General features: G+C 40.6%; 1 protein-coding gene across 2 annotated transcripts in view; it reads right to left on the reverse strand.

Moving 5' to 3' along the window:
* EIF2AK3 (eukaryotic translation initiation factor 2 alpha kinase 3) overlaps nucleotides 1-19,387 on the reverse strand; it is a 73,850-nt gene that overhangs the window by 40,201 nt on the left and 14,262 nt on the right. The window contains exons 1-2 of one of the 2 annotated variants that reach the window (XM_055122622.1): nucleotides 16,998-17,098; nucleotides 14,772-14,822 (exon numbers count right to left, since the gene is read on the reverse strand). In XM_055122622.1, the coding sequence (XP_054978597.1) occupies nucleotides 14,772-14,813 (42 nt within the window). In that variant the 5' untranslated portion in view covers nucleotides 14,814-14,822; nucleotides 16,998-17,098. Of the gene's footprint in view, nucleotides 1-14,771; nucleotides 14,823-16,997; nucleotides 17,128-19,387 lie in introns of those variants that run through there. The other variant, XM_055122621.1, reaches the window with a different exon arrangement.

Here is a 19,387-nt window from a genome sequence, read left to right on the forward strand (position 1 = left end):
GTTATTGTTCAGTGAGGTCACTGTCAGATCATTTCTTCTCCCTACCCCAAGAATGCCCACTGAAAGCCAATCTGGTTTTCAAACTACTACGACTTATGGTTTTGTTTTGAAATACAAGAAACAGAACTTAGTCCTATGTTAAGTTCCTCCTTGGCAGGGGAGTTTCTTTCACTTCTACTTTCAGTAAACATTTCTTTCTTTCTGAATATATATGTATATATGTATATATCACTGTATCACTGTCATCCCGTTGTTTGTCAATTTACTCGAGCAGGCACCAGTAACGTCTCTACTATACTCAGCCCTGAGATTTTAGCAGCCTCTCCTTACTCGTCTTTCCCAACAATTGGAGGCTCTTTCAGGGTCAGGGGAATGAGACCTATTGTTACTGTTTTTGGCATATCAAATACATCATGGGTAGCTTGCCAGGCTCTGCTGTGAGGGCGGGATACTTTCAGTAGCTTGCCGGGCTCTCTGAGAGGCATGTGTGTGTGTATATATATATATATATATATATATATATATATATATGCATATATCTTTTACTTTATTTGGAATATGAATATGCCACGGGGAGCTTGCCAGGCTCTCCTGTGCGGGCAATAGACTCTTGTAGCTTGTCTCTCTCTCTCTCTCTCTGTATATATATAATATATATATATACACACATATATATTTTGTATGTATGTACATAAAAGAAAATTTGGTGGTGCAAGTTTAATTTTTCTGTCTTTGTTTTGTTGTGGTGCAGGAGCTGAACCCAGGGCTTCTTGTATGCAAATGTTCTACCACTAAGTCACCTCTCTGGCTCTTGATACTGCAAGTCTGACAATAAAAATATTTCCATTGCTTAATACCGTATTTTAACGTTTTTACTGATATACAGTTTCTCAAATGTTTGTTTTAAAAAATTAAAAACCATGAGGCCACTAAGTGTGGTCACTCGACCTCATACCTCTTCATTCTCAGCAATGGAAAACAAATTATCTAATGCTTCCTTTTCAGCAGGTCCGACTTTAGGGGAGAGACTCTCCAAACAATAATAGTGAGTTTTGTTGAAATATTGAATGCAATCAAAGTGAAAGTAAAGTGAAATTTATTAGTTACACAGGTGGGGGGGGCTAAGGGTAGGAGGGCTAGGGTGTGGGGGTGCCGGGTGGAGCTATACTGTGATTCTTGGTGGTGGAATATGTGCACTGGTGAAGGGATGGGTGTTCGAGCATTGTATAACTGAGACTTAAACCTGAAAACTTTGTAACTTTCCACATGGTGACTCAATAAAAATTTTTTTTTAATAATTTATTTATTTTTAATTAGAGAATCACCGTGAGGGTACAGTTACAGATTTATACACTTCTGTGCTTATACTTCCCTCATACAAAGTTCGGGAACCCATTCCTTCACCAGTGCCCATTCTCCACCACCCGTAAACCCAGCGTCCCTCCCACCCTCCCCAATCCCATCTCCCCCCCAACCCACCCTGCCACTGTGGCAGGGCATTCCCTTCTGTTCTCTCTCTCTAATTAGCTGTTGTGGTTTGCAATAAAGGTGTTGAGTGGCCGCTGTGCTCAGTCTCTAGCCCTCATTCAGCCCGCAACTCCCTTCCCCCACATGGCCTTCGACTACAATGTAGTTGGTGATCGCTTCTCTGAGTTGCCCTTTCCCCGGAACGTGAGGCCAGCCTCGGAGCCATGGGGTCAACCTCCTGGTACTTATTTCTACAGTTCTTGGGTATTAGTCTCCCACTCTGATATTCTATATACCATAGATGAGTGCAGTCTTTCTATGTCTGTCTCTCTCTTTCTGACTCATTTCACTCAGCATGAAACTTTTCATGCCCATCCACTTAACTACAAAATTCTTGACTTCCTTTTTTCTAACAGCTGCATAGTATTCCATTGTATAGATGTACCAAAGTTTCCTCAACCAGTCATCCGTTTTGGGGCATTCGGGTTTTTTCCAGATTCTGGCTATTGTAAACAGTGCTGCAATGAAGATACATGTGCAGATGTTGTTTCGATTGTACTTTTTTGCCTCTCTGGGATATATTCCCAGCAGTGGTATTGCTGGGTCAAATGGGAATTCAATATCTAATATTTTGAGAATCGTCCAAATTGTTTTCCAGAAGGGCTGAACCAGTCGGCATTCCCACCAGCAGTGAAGAAGGGTCCCTTTCTCCCCACATCCTCTCCAACAGCGGTTGCTTTTGTTCTTTTGGATGTGTGCTAATCTCTGTGGTGTGAGGTGGTATCTCATGGTTGTTTTGATCTGCATCTCTCTGATGATTAGTGATGCAGAATAAAAAAAAATTTTAAAAAAATAAAAAATAAATGAGATATCACATCGCCAAAAAAAAAAAATAGGGGCTGGAGTGATAGCACAGCAGGTAGGGCGTTTGCCTTGCATGCGGCTGACCCGGGTTCGATTCCCAGCATCCCATATAGTCCCCTGAGCCAGGAATGATCCTGAGTGCAGAGCCAGGAGTAGTCCCTGTGCATCGCCAGGTGTGACCCAAAAAGCATTAAAATTTTTTTAAATAAAAAATTTAAAAAATGTTTGCTTTGTTTTATTCTTTTTGGTTTTTGTGTGCTGTGCTCAGGGCTTGCTCCTGGCTCTGCCTTCAGGGATCAATCCTGGCGAGGCTCAGGGAACCATAATGGGTATTGGAGATTGAACCAGTTGGATGCATGCAAGGCAAGTGCCTTATCTGCTGGTCTATCACTCCACTCCCTTTCTCAAAAATTTCAACTTTTAACAAATATTTAACAAGTAGGCCAAAGCATTTGATTTTCTATTTGCAAAGTGTTTGTTAATACAATGGGTGTAAAAGCAATGCAAATTCAGTGTCTGAATTTTGTTATCTAACTCCATTCCCCACCACAGGAATCAAAACTCCCCAGAGAAATGGCGGTTTCAGGGTTCAGGTGGGATAAACACAGATGAGCCTGGAGCATCTTAACACTCTAGAAAGTAAAGAAGTGATCAAAATAGATGGGCACTCCCAGATACCCACAAAAGGCTGAGACATCTGGGGCACCATGGAAGAGGGCAGGTCGGCCCACCTGCCCCAACAGCAGCCCAAAGCTCCCACACTCCACAATCACTGCCATGCTCCCAGGCAGACCCCACTGCACAGGAAGAACCTCACCCAGTAACTAATCTGCTGAAAAAAATCAAGTATACAGGTTTTATGAATGAAATCTCTAGGCTTTCAGGGAATCAAGGATGGGCTACTTTCCCCCAATCTTTCTGTAGTTCCAAAAGCCCAGACAGTCATATATATATATATATATATATATATATATATATATATACATACATATACACACATATGTATGTATATATGCATATATACATACATATATACGCATATACACACACACATATACGCATATATACATGTATGCATATATATGTATATATATGTTACCGGTATATACTCTGAAATTCCTTTTATTAAAAGAATAGCGGCAACCCAGTTCAGTTTAAAATTTAACTCCAGCTGTATCACCCTGTTAAAAATTTTTTTCTTTTTTTGGGTCACACTCAGTGATGCACAGGGGTTACTCCTGGCTCTGCACTCAGGAATGACTCCTGGTAATTACTCAGGGGACCATTTGGGATGCTGGGATTTGAACTCGGGTCAGCCGAGAACAAGGCAAACACCCTACCCACTGTGCTATCTTTCCAGCCCCCACCCTGTTAAAAATTTTGCACTTCCTGGAGCAACATCTCAAACTCTACAACACTGATAAACAAGGAGTAGCACACCAGATTGGATAAGATGTAACATAGAAGGCAATTGATCTTAACACAATATAACCACAGAAGGTTCAAGCTGTAACAACATTTTAGTAATCTCTTATACAAGGACTGAATGGCTCCAAGGTGAGATACAACAATTTTCACTAACTTTCTTCTAAGGAAACAATTTTTGATCATTCTGTTAGTAAATTAGCAAATTATTGATAACAAGCAGTATTAAATAAATGATTGAGGGCCTGCTATGGGGGCGGGCTTAAGGGATGGTTGGGAAAATTAGAGGCAATGGTGGAGATAAGATGTAAAGGTAGTAGGGTTGATGTTGGAAAATTGAATGCCTTGATAAATAAAAATGAACTATTTTGTAAGCAACAGTGTCTATAAAGTTTAAGTTTTGGGAAAATTGGGGAAAAAATAAGTTAAAAAAAAAAGATGGGTACATACCCCAGATCAAAAAAAAAAAAGTAACAAGATAATTAAGGACTATATTAAAAGGCATTTAATAAAAGGAACTTCAGAGTATATACTGATAACATATAGATAAAATAACACATGGGGAGGAGATTCTTTATAGCAATAAAACACCAAATGCCTACTGGTAAATACAAAGAAAAATTAGCACTTTGGACCATCACAATAAAGACTAAGGTAAAAATCACCAAAGGTGTTATTCTAAGTGGAAAATTTTATAAGGAACAGGAATTTGCATAGGCATAAAGATTCTCCCTACTGGCAGCTTATCATTACAAAAAATAAAAAACACAACTTTTAAAAATAACTATTATTAGAGAATTCCAAAACAATACTTTGGATGATCAAAAACACTTTGTATGATCAAAATTAACATCATTGTTGGATGAGAGATTTGATACTCTCATCCATCACCTAAGCAATATTCTTATATCGTCACAAGAAAACATCAGACAAGTACAAATGAGAAGGAGAAAATTCAAAATGAAAATGAGAAAGAGAAAGAGAAAATTCAAAGTCGAATTATTTCAGATGTCCTAGCAATAGTAGTACTAGTTAATATAGTTAGTCAAGAAGGTATGCATTACTGAAGAGATGTTAGTGGGTCGTCAAAAAGATAACATTTATATTGGCTATTTCCTCCGCCACTGACAACCTCGCCCCCAACCAAAGCAGTAGCAAGTTCACAGGGAACACTAAGTTTGGAAAAAAAAAAATCAGCTGTCACACTCTTACAAACTAGTATAGTCTTTGCTTTAGGAAGATTTATAATCCTCCAAGTGTAAAAGAAAACAAGGTTATCTGCTACTTAAAATACGGTTGAAAACCAGGGCTTCTTAAACTTTTCTACTAGCAGCCCCTTCTGCCTGAAAAATGCACCATGATGAACAAGAAGAGCAAACACTGGCAGAAACACCTCCAATTCATTATGTGGCTGATTCTGATGAATTTTTGATCACCGTGCATTCAAAAATCCTCTGCGGTTGCTTAATTTGTCACAACTCCCACATTCAGTTACAAGACCCTGTCTGGGTAGCAGCCCACAGCTTAAGAAATGAGAGTACAAGCAACCCCAGAGATTTTACATGATAAACAACATTAAAAAAAAAAACTGCCTTATTTCAAAAGCTAAAATTTTAACAATACAATGAGATAAGCACAAAACCCAAAACAACCCCAAAAAAGCATGAATCATCATGAATCATTATCATACTGAATCATTATGTCATATTTCTGGATTGTGATTTTAAAAGTTTACTTTCAAAGAGCTGTTCTTCCCTAATTGGCTGCTTATGAGTCATACCAACGGCCGTTAACCTTTGTGTCAATCTTTATAGAGTCTTTCAGGCTGCACATGTGGCGGCAGATGGTGCTTTTCCTGGAGAGCTATGCATATATGCATGCAGTTCAGGTAGAGAGATGACTTCATCCCTCAGAAGAGCATTACCTCACCCTCCCAACATAGGAATGAGTCACCCCGATCATCAGCTGCAAATCTCTTGGTAGCAAAAAAATGTAGGTTACATTCCACTGATCCATTCCCTGGAAGCAGCTGTTTGCTGCTTTGCATTTCATACTAACTGTGGGACTGTTTCCCCTCTCGTTTTCTTTAAAAATGAAATTTTAGTCATTTTAATTTCATTTGGTATTTCCTGTTCATAACTTTCAAACAAAAAGACCTGTCACATTAGCTAGCAAACTCAGCACCAAATGTTTAATCAAGGTCTTTTTTGGATGAAATCACAAAGAAATAGCTAAGTAATTCAATTTATATCTGAACAAAATCGGAACAGCATAATGGGCACATGTAATATAAATTATAGTTAAAATGTGAAAGAAGTCTATTTCAAGTGGCAGAGGGAAAATGTTCAGTGAAGAAAGTAATTGTTTCTACTAAAATAGAAGCAATAAACAACAATTAAAAAAATCTTTCTCTAACTTTATGGGGAAAAATTTTTATTTTGTTATTCCTCTTTTTTGTTATCTTTTGTTGGTTTTTGGTTTTGTTTTGTTTGCTTTTTGGGTTATACCCAGCGATATAAGTGATATGAGTGGCTCTGCACTCAGGAATTAACTCCTGGCGATGCTCAGGGGACCATATGGGATGCTGGGAATCGAACCCGGGTCGGCCACGTGCAAGGCAAACGCCCTACCCACTGTGCTATCGCTCCAGCCCTGGTTTTGTTTTGTTTTGTTTTGAGGAGACGTATCTGGCAATGTTTAGGGACTATTCCTGGCTCTGCACTCAGGAATCACTCCTAGCAGTTTTCAGGGGACTATGTTGGATGCCAGGGATCAAAACTAGATTGGCCTCATGCAAAGCAAGCACCTTACCCACTGTACTCCCTCTCCAGCTGCCCCCACCCCCCTGTCTTTTTGTTGTTGTTGGGGTTGGGGCCATAACCAGCAGTGCTCAAGGGTTACTCCTGGCTCTGCACTCAGGGATCACTCCTGGTGGGCGCAGAGGAACTTATGGGGTGGCTGGGTTAGACTGAACCTGGGTCAGCCACATGCAAGGCAAAAGCCCTACCCAATGTACTATCTGCAGCCCCTGGGGTTCACTCTTGAGCACAGATGCGGGAACAGACCCTGAGCACTGCCAGGTGTGACCCCCAAAACAAAACAAAGATGGACTGTGTAAATTGGTGTGCCCCAACAAGAAATTTGTTTACTTTTTTTTTTTTTCTTGCTTTTTGGGTCACACCCGGTGATGCACAGGGGTTACTCCTGGCTCTGCACTCAGGAATTACCACTGGCGGTGCTCAGGGGAACCATATGGGATGCTGGGAATCAAACCCGGGTCGGCCGCGTGCAAGGCAAACACCCTCCCCACTGTGCTATCGCTCCAGCCCCAAAATTTGTTTACTTTTATTTTGTTTTTTGGGGGCCATGCCCAGAGGTGCTTAGGACTTAACTCCTGACTCGGTCCTCAGGGGTGACTCCTAGTGGGGTCCAGGGAAACACATGGGGTGTCTGGGATTGAACACAGGCCAGCTGCATGCAAGGCAAATGCCTTACATGTGTATTATTTTTTTCTCTAGTCCCTCCAACATGGAATTTCACCTTCATGTTTTACTTTTGATTCTTCACCTCCATAAGGGGTCCTTTTTCTTTTTAGCCAGAGTACTCATGCTATAGAATACCGGAAGTCTGGATTTTGCCTTTATCTCCATAGTTCCTCTGAGTGTGATTAAACCTGGAGCTCTGAACCAATGACAGTTCAGTATTTTTTTTTAAGTCAAGCAAAATCATTTTTAATTGAATGGTACTTAGATGTGACAGGAGGAGAGGAAAGGAATATGTGATTGAGAGAACAAGAGCTTGAAAGAGCAAGCCAGCCAGCACAAAAGCAGAGACAAGCGAGCGAGATGCGTTCGAGGGAGAACACAGGCTTGAAGGAGCAAGCCAAGTTCACTCTTTTTGACAAGAATGCTACAGTTGTGGGTATGGTGCCGCCAACAGGTTAACTTATACCTGCGGGGCGAGTGCATCAGCAGCCTGATGCTTTTCTCTTTTACAAAATTCCTCACACAACTTACTGCATGGTCCTCATAATCACTCCACAACTATCCATTTAAACTTAAATTTGTATAGGTGTGGCTTCCACAGCAATAGAATATTGCTGGTGATGCCCGGAGGTCAGGGCCACTCACAATGGTGCGGGAAGGTGCAGGGTACAGGGTTACTCACAGGGAACTCACCACCTGAACCACATCACCAGCCCTCCACATCTAATTTAAAAGGTAAGTCTTCGGGCCAGCAACACCGGGGATCCAGATGGAGGAGGTACAGCCAGCACACCTTCTCCAGATGGAGCCCCGGTGACACTGAGCAGCAACTAACACAGCTCCAGGATACGGGACTGGGACAGCTCCGAACCTCGCAACCTTTTCTAAAAACTGAAAACATACAATCTTTTAATGAAAAACTAATTATCAAATGCTTCCTTGGTAGTAGGGCTGTCTTTCTTGAGGGGAAACTCCAACAACAATAGTGAGTTTTGTGTTGAAATATGGAACGTAATCAAGGTAAAGAGAAAATGAAGTGAAATTCATCAGTTATACAGTTGGGAATGGGGGGCGGGGGGTATACTGGGGTTTTTGGTGGTGGAATATGGGTACTGGTGAAGGGATGGTGTTTGAATATTGTATAACTGAGACATAAACCTGAGAACTTTGTAACTTTCCACACAGTGATTCAATAAAAATTTTAAAATAGACAGATAGATAGATAGATAGATAGGTAGATAGATAGATAGATAGATAGATAGATAGATAGATAGATAGATAGATAGATAGATAGATAGATAAAATAAAAGGTAAGTCTTCTGACTCCCAAGCTACCGAATAATGACTGAAGCCTTCTGGGGATCTGTTTTCCCCCGTTCCTTTCCATTTTACCAGTTCCTTCAGAAGAAACAAAGGGTTTTACCTCTTATGCTAAGACTTTTAACAAGACAATGAACCACAAGGTTGCCTGCTTGAGTTACTTTGCGTGGTAAGCCAGTTAAATTATGAAAGCATTTTCATTTATAAATTTTCACAAAATATTCATAGCACCTAGCAGTGGAGGAAATCTGGAAAATGTCTATAGCTCTATGAAAGCAAGCTATTTGGTTTTGGTAGACGCCTTGACTGCTGTGTATTCTTGACAGCATTTTCCCCCGTTTTTCACTGACTTACCACTCTCTACCTGGATTTTATAGTAAGAGGGATTCTGGAAGTCTGATCAGAGATCTCTCCTCACTTGATTCTGATAGTTCCTCCTTGTTTCCATGACCCAGTTCATTTTTTCTTCAACTCAGACATTTCCTCTGTGAGCAAAGATCCATACAGGACAGTGTCTCCTTCACATTGCCACTTGGAGAGCTCTCACAGCCATGCTGAAATCTCCATTTATCTTTTTTGGGGTGGGGGTGTTGCCACACCAGGGGTGCTACGGGAACCATGTGGTGTCAGGGACAGAAGGCTCCTCCTCCTTATACCTGTTCATTTACTATTAAATCCTTTTTGGGTCTTTAATTCCACACTTTCCTCCTTAGACTTCACTTGCCTCCATCGCTTTATTTCATTCCATTTTCCGTCATCAATGCCATCCAAATGTACATCCCCGGGAATGATGAGTGCACAATCTTAACTAGTTGCCCCACTTCCCTTGTTTCATAGATTAGACTGTCAATATACAGTCAGTATAGAACTTTTAATAAGTGAATGAGAATGAAGGTAATGGCTTATACTGGACTTTTAAGGTTTTCTTTGCTTTCTTTCTATTTGTTCTCACCTACTTGTTGATTTTAGGACTGTTTATAATATTTTTAATAAATATACTTCTACAATTAGGGATCAATGGCTTATAATACAAATGCCTCAGAAACACTTGAATATATCTTCAGCTATTTGTAGTTTCACAGCAAAAGACAATGTCAGAATCACTTTTCATTTTTTCCTGAGGAGAAATCTCTCCCAGTTAAAAATCCTTCAGTGGGCACCAGAAGATAGCTCAGAAGGCTCTGCACAGGGGAGTCCTGGGTTCCCCCAGCAACACATGGTCCCCCAAGCACTGCCAAGTGTGAACCCTGAGCAATACCCTGGGGGAAGCCCATGAGCACAGTTGGGTAAAAGCTAAAGACCAAAACCAATAAAAAAAAGTCAGTGGCATCTAATGGCTCACAATAAAATCTAAATATTTAGCTTTAATTTACTAAAACAAACCCCAGCCTTACGGGTTAGGGTTAGACTAGTAAAGTCTCTCCAAACCCTAATGCTACTCTTGCATTCAGTTATTTCCCTGAAAATTCTCACTGGTGCATTTGATTCTATGGTCATCACAACAGCAACAAGGGAGAGAGGGAGGAAGGGAGGGAAAAGGAGAGAGAGAGGGAATGGTCTAACATGAAGGATTGGAAAGCTTTCAGTAGATGGGCCAGAGTGACTGTGCAGTAGGTAGAGTGTTTGACTTACAGACAGTCAGGCTGGATTTGATCCCCAGCACCCATATAGTCCCACGATCTTCCAGGAGTGATCCTAGAGGGCAGAGCCAGGAGTAAGCCCTGAGCACCACTGGGTGTGCCCCCCACCTCAAAAACAAAACCTTTCAGTAGAACGAGGTACTAGTGGAAGACATCCTGTGTGACTCACTTAAAAGAAAGTGCAGGTTAGAAAAAGAAAATGCAAAAGAAAAAATACAAAGTCCAAAGTGATTTGGTGTCACTGAGAAATATGCATTATGCCCAAGAGCCAAAATAGTAACAAGTCTCACAATGGAGATGTTACTGGTGCCTGCTCAAGCAAACTGATGACAGTGATGCAGTACTACAGTGCTACAGTGCTACCCAAGAGCAGAGAAACGCCAGTAAATAATAACTGTCTCATTCTTTCTTCCCTAAGTCTATAGTCAATATACAATACAAAATACCTTAAGGAAATCTACCAGACCAACTTTTTATTGAGGGGCGGTGGGGGAATTGAGTCACATGTAGAGGTGCCCAGAGTTTACTCCTGGCTCCGTCTACAGGGACTATGTGTGGTGCCAGGAATGTAACTGGGGTCAGCTGCATGCAAAGCAAATGCCTTACCCTCTACTCTATCTCCCCGGTCTCTAGACATTTTTTCCCCCTGCGGGGGTTGATAGGAGTGGGGGAATGAGCCAGACTCGGCTGAGCCTAGTTATCACTCCTAGCAGTGTCAGATGACCATATGGGATGCCGAGGATTAAACCCAGTGAGTCACATGCAAGGCAAACACCCTGTTTACAGTGCTATCACTTCAGCCAGCAGCCTAATTTTTTAAGTATAGTCTTCATATTCAAAATAAACAGACTTTAGTAAATATGTCTGCCTTCAGCTAGACTGGGATAGTTTCATTAAATAAACAAAGCAATTTCCTAAAAAGCAGGATCAAATCAATTTCCCACTTGACAACACACATACTGGACTAAATTGGTTTAATTCACAGAATTGCTTTCAGCCATGCTAAGAGACTAATAAAACAAAATTAAACCAAAACACCACATCATTTCTATAATTAAAAGAAAAGCATTTTGGGGGCTGGAGCAACAGCACAGCAGGTAAGGTGTTTACCTTGCACATGGCTGACCTGGGTTCGATTCCCAGCATCCCATATGGCACCCTGAGTAATTCCTGAGTGTATGACCCAGGTGTAACCCCTGTGCATCGCCAGGTGTGACCCAAAAACCAAAAAAAAAAAAAAAAAAAGAATAAAAATAAAGCATTTCACCTAAGCAATTATTTAAATATTGCTCTACGATTGACAGTGACTTCAAAACAACCACCATCTTCAATGTCACTGACAGGTCCCTAAGTTTATGTGCAAAGAAAAAAATCGCAAGATGACTTTTGGGACATCTTTTGGCATAAATTAAACAATCTTAAAAGAGATTACAGGGGCTGGAATGATAGTACAGCAAGTAGGGCGTTTGCCTTGCACACAGTTGACCCGAGTTCGATTCCCAGCATCCCATATGGTCCCCCGAGCACCGCCAGGAGTGATTCCTGAGTGCAGAGCCAGGAGTAACCCCTGAGCATCGCTGGGTGTGACTGAAAAAGCAAAAAAAAAAAAAAAATTACAGATCCCCTTTTAATAATACTTTAAAAGGTCTACTAATGAAATTCTTGTAAATAAATTGGTAAACTCCACTCCTTTCCAAGCTCGGGTCTCCTAATCAGCAGCTTCTCAGTGAGTGTCTGAGTGGGGAGGGGAGAAGGCTGGAGAGCTCAAACATCACAGTTGTCTGTTGCTGCACCTGTCTCAGACTGTGTCCCTTGGGGAGAAATAGGCCTAAAATAAAACGAAACCCCAAACTCTAACTATAGGCTTCCGATAGAATTGTTTGTTCACTTTTTATTTTTTCATTTTGCGGGGGACACACCCAGAGCTACTCCAGACTGTGTTCAAGGGACCACGTGGTTCCAGAATCCCTGGCACAGGAGCCGGGAGGAAGCCCAGAGCAGAGCTGGGTACGGCCCTAAAATTTAAAAAAAAAAAAAAAATTTAAAAACAAACAACCTTGACCTCATTTATGATTAAATTCAAGTTTTCAATTGAAAATTAAATTTTTGGAAAACCTGTTATCTACAAATGGGTACTTGACAACTTACTAATACTTTTTTGATGTAGTAGAGGTGATCATAACACCTTTTTAAAAACAGTTCTATTAAGAAAAAGTCAACATTTGGAAGACCTGTAAGGCTCAATGAATCAATGATTTCCAAATGTGAGAAATCGTGTGTGAGTAAAAGGCAAAACACAAAAATGGATGTTAATGTACAGAATACTAAATACTGACTGGTATGTTTTCAGATTACACAGAGCTGCTAAACTTAAGGAAACTTCTACTTGTTTTGGTATATACAAAAAACTTATTACCACAACCACTTAAAATGCTGTAAAATACTTTTCTCTTTTCCAAGTACATATGTATGTGCCTGAATTTTCTTCATATCATTTCACTAAAACAACAATGAAACAACATGCTAAATGTAAAAGTATATAAAAAAATCCAGTTTTTTTTTCTTTTTGATCATTTCCAGCAGTGCTGGTGGACCACAGGGTGCCAGTGGTTGAACCGCACTTCCCCAGGCCTAGCTGTCTTCTTTTAAACCAGAAATTTCAAGATTTCAAAAGTCAAAAACAGGGGCCAGAGAGATAATACACGGCTTAAGTAAGGGGCTGTGCTTTCCAGGACTGATTCCTAAGTGCAGTATCAGGAATAACCCCTGAGCACCACTGGGTTTGGTTCAAAAACAAACCAAAACATCCAAAACCTTTTAATGAGAAAATAAGATTCTCTCTGGAAAAAACCCGAATGCCCCAGAACGGATGACTGGTTGAGGAAACTTTGGTACATCTATACAATGGAATACTATGCAGCTGTTAGAAAAAAGGAGGTCAAGAATTTTGTAGTTAAGTGGATGGGCATGAAAAGTTTCATGCTGAGTGAAATGAGTCAGAAAGAGAGAGACAGACTTAGAAAGATTGCACTCATCTATGGTATATAGAATAACAGAGTGGGAGACTAACACCCAAGAACTGTAGAAATAAGTACCAGGAGGTTGACTCCATGGCTTCGAGGCTGGCCTCACGTTCCGGGGAAAGGTCAACTCAGAGAAGAGATCACCAACTACATTGTAGTCGAAGGCCATGTGGGGGAAGGGAGTTGCGGGCTGAATGAGGGCTAGAGACTGAGCACAGCGGCCACTCAACACCTTTATTGCAAACTACAACAGCTAATTAGAGAGAGAGAACAGAAGGGAATGCCTTGCCACAGTGGCAGGGTGGGGTGGGGGGGAGATGGGATTGGGGAGGGTGGGAGGGACGCTGGGGTTACGGGTGGTGGAGAATGGGCACTGGTGAAGGGATGGGTTCCCGAACTTTGTATGAGGGAAGTATAAGCACAAAAGTGTATAAATCTGTAACTGTACCCTCACGGTGATTCTCTATATAAAAATAAATAAATTAAAAAAAAATTAAAAAAATAAAAAATAAAAAAAAAAGAAAATAAGATTCTCATTAAAAGGTCTTATAAAGAATACCATTATTGAGAGACCTAAATAAATCTCAAAAGAGATCAACTTGCTGGATCAATCCAGTCCCAGCGGAGAACTCCTGGCCATCTCAGGAAAGGGTCAGGTCATGTTCTAAGTGCCCGCCCTACCAAAGTTCTGCCCCCTCCTTTCCTTTTATTACTATTCAAAAACCATAATTTACAACATCATTGACAATTGAGCCCAGAGAGATGGTCCAGCAGGTAAGTTGGCTGCCACGTACGTGGCCAATCTGGGTTTGATTCTCAGCATGCCATACGGTCCCTGAGCACTGCCAGGAGTGATCCCCGAGTGCAGAACCAGAAGTAAGCCCTGAGCACAGTCAAGTGTGGCCCCCAAACAAAAGCAAACAAACAAACAAAATAAAAACAAAGAGGGCTGTATGGTTTGCCTCTATGCACTAACACTGGTTAGATCAGTTAGCTGACACAGCACATGGATCCAAAGCACCGCCAGGAGTGACCCCTGAGCACAGTCAGGAGTGAGCCCTAAGAACCAACGGGTGGGGCACGGAAAACAAAAAGAAAAAACAACAAAAAGAACCAAAAGGCTTTAACAAACCACAAGAAACAGTCAGGACTAGGGATGGAATAATGAAAAAGTTAAGTTGTAATTGAAAAAACTGCTAATATAATTTATTCTTTGTTTTTAAAAAATAATTAATAAGTAAATATATTATATAATATATTATTTATATATTTCAGGTTTGAGTAGTTGCTTATAATTTAAATAATTTGCCTCCCACACAGCCAGAACTGATTCCTAAGTGCAGAGTCAGGAGTATCCCCTGAGCACCGCCGGGTGTGGTCCAAACACAAACCAAAATACCCAAACCTTTTAATGGAAATATAAAAGGGGACGGGATTTGAATTCTACTTTGTGCTTCATGAACCATGCAATTTATCTTTATGTGCACATGTATATTTTAGTTTGCAAACACACATGCTTGGCACCACTACAACACATGTAACATTACCTCCGATGTCAACAGCTTACAATCTTCTGACTTGTGGATCATCCTTTATGTCTAATTTAAAAATAAAGAACACATACATACCCAAACATAATCCTGTAGGATACAATCAAATGAATGCTTAGTTTGTGTAGTAACTGATCTTATTATTACCTTGATGTAAAAATTTTAACGTGATTTACAATCAAGTTGTTTCTATTAGTAATGCACCATATATCAGAAGTTCACTATTCCCAGTAGGCTTTTTTTCAGTAGGCTGAACAGGGGGCAGACAGTGATTGTGGAGATGAGGCAGGGCCCTTTCCCTAAGTGCCTGTCTGGCTGTTCCGACAAGATCCAGACTCAGTTTGCCTGCAAGTAGATGGATCACTGGCAGCAATTTTCCTATTAGAAAATTGGCTCTTCGGGACTGGAGTGATAGCACAGCGGGTAGGGCGTTTGCCTTACACGCGGCCAATCGGGTTCGATTCCTAGCATCCCATATGGTCCCCTGAGAACCGTGAGGAGTGATTCCTGAGTACAGAGCCAGGAGTAACCCCTGTGCATCGCCAAACAAACATGACCCAAAAAGCAAAAAAACATTAAAAAAAAAAAACTGGCACTTCTAGTGAGGTCATTCACAAACCCAGGGCAAGGTCTTCTCTCTCCCAAATTTGGTAACAGCCTATGAAGCTTTTATGAAAAGGAAAATCTGACAACAAAAGTAAAACTGACTTCCTGAGTAAGTGTTCTCAAGGAGCAATGGAAGGTTGAGGGTGTTCTGGAAAATGGAGGCGACTGCCTATCTATAATCATGTCCCTGAAGAAGAAGGATCTTAAAAATGACTAATCTGAGCAAGCGAGAACTCCAAAAAAGGAGACAATCTATCACAGTCAAGTCTAAAAGTAGGGAAATAAGTTTCCCCCATTTAACTGTCTCCCAAGCTCACCCGGTTAGGCAGTGTTCTCATTTTTTTTCTTAAGATTGTTCATAATACTTGATTACATTCAATATTCCAACACCAATCCCACCATCATTACACCTTTTATCACCATTATTTCGAATTTTCCCAACCACTACCCAAGCCTGCCCCCAATAGCAGGTCCTAAATAATTTATTTTATATTGCTCGTTATGAGTAATTCCCTAAAATGATCAAAAAAAGATTTCCTCAGAAGATAGTGTGTGAAGATTGTTGTATCTCAGCCTGAGCCACTTAGCCCTTGTGTAAGAGATTACTAACATGTTGTTACAGATTGAGCCTTATGTGCTAATATTTTTTTAATTGAGATTGGTTGCCTTCTATCTTACATCCTATTCAATGTGTGATACTCCTTTTCCTTACGTGGACAAACTAATGCTCTAGGAGCTAAGCCACCTGCCCAAGAACTATGTGCCACAGCAGCCTGTTGTTTTTTATCTGCAAACTAATCAAATGTATCTAAAATTGCATCCTTAGGAAATTTCAGATGAGTTATGTCTATGATTAGAATGTATTCTTGAAAGGAAATGTAGGGGATTTCTATTTTATTTACTTTGGTTGAGAGGCCACATCCAGAGACGCCCAGGGTTTACTCCTGGGTCTGTGCTCAGGGATCATTCCTGGCAGGCCTGGAGGACCATATGAAGGTGTCGAGGATTAAACCCAATTTGGCGACTGTGCAGAATAGGGAATAATTTAATGGGTTCTGCAGTATATATTTCTAACTAATAAAAGATAGGTAAATGAGGCCAGAGAGATAGTGCAGCAGGTAGGGCCCTTGCAATGGTCTAACCCAGGTGAGGTCTTTGATCTCTAGCACCCCATATTGTCCCCTATGCTCCACCAGGAGTAATCCCTGAGCACAGAGCCAGGAGCAAGCACTTAGCACTGTTGGATGTGGCCCCCAAATAACCAAAAAAGGTAAATTACTTCATTTATTATTCATAAGGTCTTCATGATAAAATTGTGAAATATAGCTGGTACAAGAAGCTATATTAATGTAGCATCTGATATCTCTGATTGCCCACTTATATAATTAATTCATTTAATGTCCAAAACGATTCTAAAATGCAGTATTATTACCCACCTGATTTTACAGAGAGGGAACTGAGGAAGCGAAAGTTATTTATATGCTCCAGGGGATTACAGAAGCCTACAGGCAGCCTAGTCTGGTAATTGGGTTCTGAGACCACTCTACAGACATTCTATTAATGGCCATTACTCACTCTCGTTAAGTATTCTAGTCAATGTCGTCAGGAAATCCTTACCTCTGGTTTGCTCAGGCTGGATGAAACCAAGGAGCCAGATCCCACATCCAAATCCCACTGCTTTTTACCATGGTTCTCAGGATCCAAGGCTGCAATTCGTCCATCTAAAGTGCTGATAATCACTAATGATCTGTAAATTTCAAAACCAACAAGACAAAGTATAAGAGAGAGAGTGAAGATAAGAGAGAATGAAGATACTCGATTTACATTGGATTTACATTTTTAAAAAAAAATCATTGGCTCCTATCCATAGGAGAAAAAGTGGCCATCCCCCCTCACAAGGCTGACACTAGCCACCACGACCTTTCAGCTTTCCGAGAGAGACCATGGCAGTAGAAGACTGTGGTGCTGCAGGAGAGGCTATATTCAGTATAGTTGCATTTGCATCAATTATTTCAGCTTTATTAGAGCACTCCTTTCAGCAGCCAAACCTATTTTTCCCAACTTAAAAACCAAGTCATATTACAAAAAAATGAATCATCCTTTCCACCAACTTCCAGTCTATTTCTTGGCCTTCTCTGCCACACACACACACACACACACACACACACAAAAAAAAACCTTAAATCACTGAGACATGACTCCAAACCCTCCCTACCCTTCTCTCTTAAACTATGTCTAATCCAGTGTTTGCTTCTCCCATTCCATTGAGAAGGCTCTTGCTGGAGTCACCAAGTCACCATTCACGTGGACAAAGCCCATGGTCAGGCTTCAGTTCACTTAACCATGTAGCAGTACCTGAAGTAGCAGCAGCTACTTCTCCAGTTCTCCAGAACCCACTCCTTCACATGGGCCCTTGAATTATCTTACTTTCTCCTGAGAATGCTGATATTAGCCTTATGCTACTGTTCTGTCTTTTGGTTCCTCCTGATCTCTCCAGTCTCTTAAAATACTCCCTGCCTACTTCTACTTTCTTGGGATACTCTCGTCTAGTGTTATAGCTTAAAACAACACCTATATTCTGGCAATCTCCAAATTTTAATTTCTGATTCTAAGCCTCTCTCCTGAACTCTGGACTTGTACACATAGCATCAGATTTAGTCAAACAGGATCTGCAAAGATCACACATTCAAAAATCAATAACCTCAAATGACTTCCCCAATTCTTCAAATGCATCATGCGTGATTTTCCCTTAGATCTTGGCAGTTATAGTTTCTCTGAAGCTAATAACTGGCTCTTAATAAATATTTGTTGAATGGAAGAATGTGTATACAGTTGTCACCAGAACTGATTAGGTATATTTGCTTGCTCCAAAACTACATAAAGGGCTGGAGGAAAGAGGCTTGTCATGCACACAGCCAACCACAGTTCTTCCCAGTACCAAATGTTTCCCTTAGCATTGCCAGGGATCACTTCCAGACACATATAACTCTGTTCCTGATTAGCATAAAATACAAATTTTATCTCCTCTCTTTCATTTCATGTGTAATGTATGTAGCACTGTAGCACTGTCGTCCCATTGTTCATCAATTTGCTTGAGCGGGCACCAGTAACATCTCCATTGTGAGACTTGTTGTTACTGTTTCTGGCATATCAAATACATCATGGGTAGCTTGCCAGGCTCTGCCGTGCGGGTGGGATACTCTTGGTAGCTTGCTGGGCTCTCTGAGAGGGATGGAGGAATCAAACCTGGGTCAGTCGAGTGCAAGGCAAATGCCCTGTCCGCTGTGCTATCGCTCCAGTCCAATGTAATGTATAAAAATTCAAAATAAAGCACAAGTTGTCCAAGTTGAAAGTAAATTTTAAACCTTTCAGAAAACTTAACTGGTTTCCAATAAATAGTTATACAATGAATAAATAAAACTATTTAGTCCAAAACTACAATCTATACTAGTTTTGACATTTTCAAATAATAAATCTCATTTTTGAAAAAATTTGCCACACTACAAACTAGTTATTCTAGTTAACATACCAAAATAATGAAAACATTCCAATTCTCTAATACCCACATTATCCTGCTCTCTAAAGAGATCTACTGGACATTGGTGGAGGGGAAAAATACTACCAGAAAGAATACTATTTTATAACAAAGAGTTTTCTTTTTCCTAGTGCCACTGTACAAATGCCTTTTTTTTTAGTTCAATAATCATTAGCTACATATAAATAGGTAAACAAAAAATTCCCTAAATGAAATAAAACAGTATAAGCAAATAATCCATGAACATTAAAAGAGAACTAGAACACTTCTACAAAAATACTGTTCAGGGGCTGGAGCAATAGCATAGCGGGTAGGGCGTTTGCCTTGCATGCAGCCAACCCAGGTTTGATTCCCAGCATCCCATATGGTCCCCAGCACCACCAGGAGTAATTTCTGAGTGTAGAGCCAGGAGTAACCCCTGTGCATTGCTGGGTGTGACCCTAAAAGCAAAAAAAAACAAAAAAAAACAAAA

The sequence above is a fragment of the Sorex araneus genome, chromosome X, assembly GCF_027595985.1.
Source record: "Sorex araneus isolate mSorAra2 chromosome X, mSorAra2.pri, whole genome shotgun sequence".
Classification (NCBI taxonomy): Eukaryota; Metazoa; Chordata; class Mammalia; order Eulipotyphla; family Soricidae; genus Sorex; species Sorex araneus.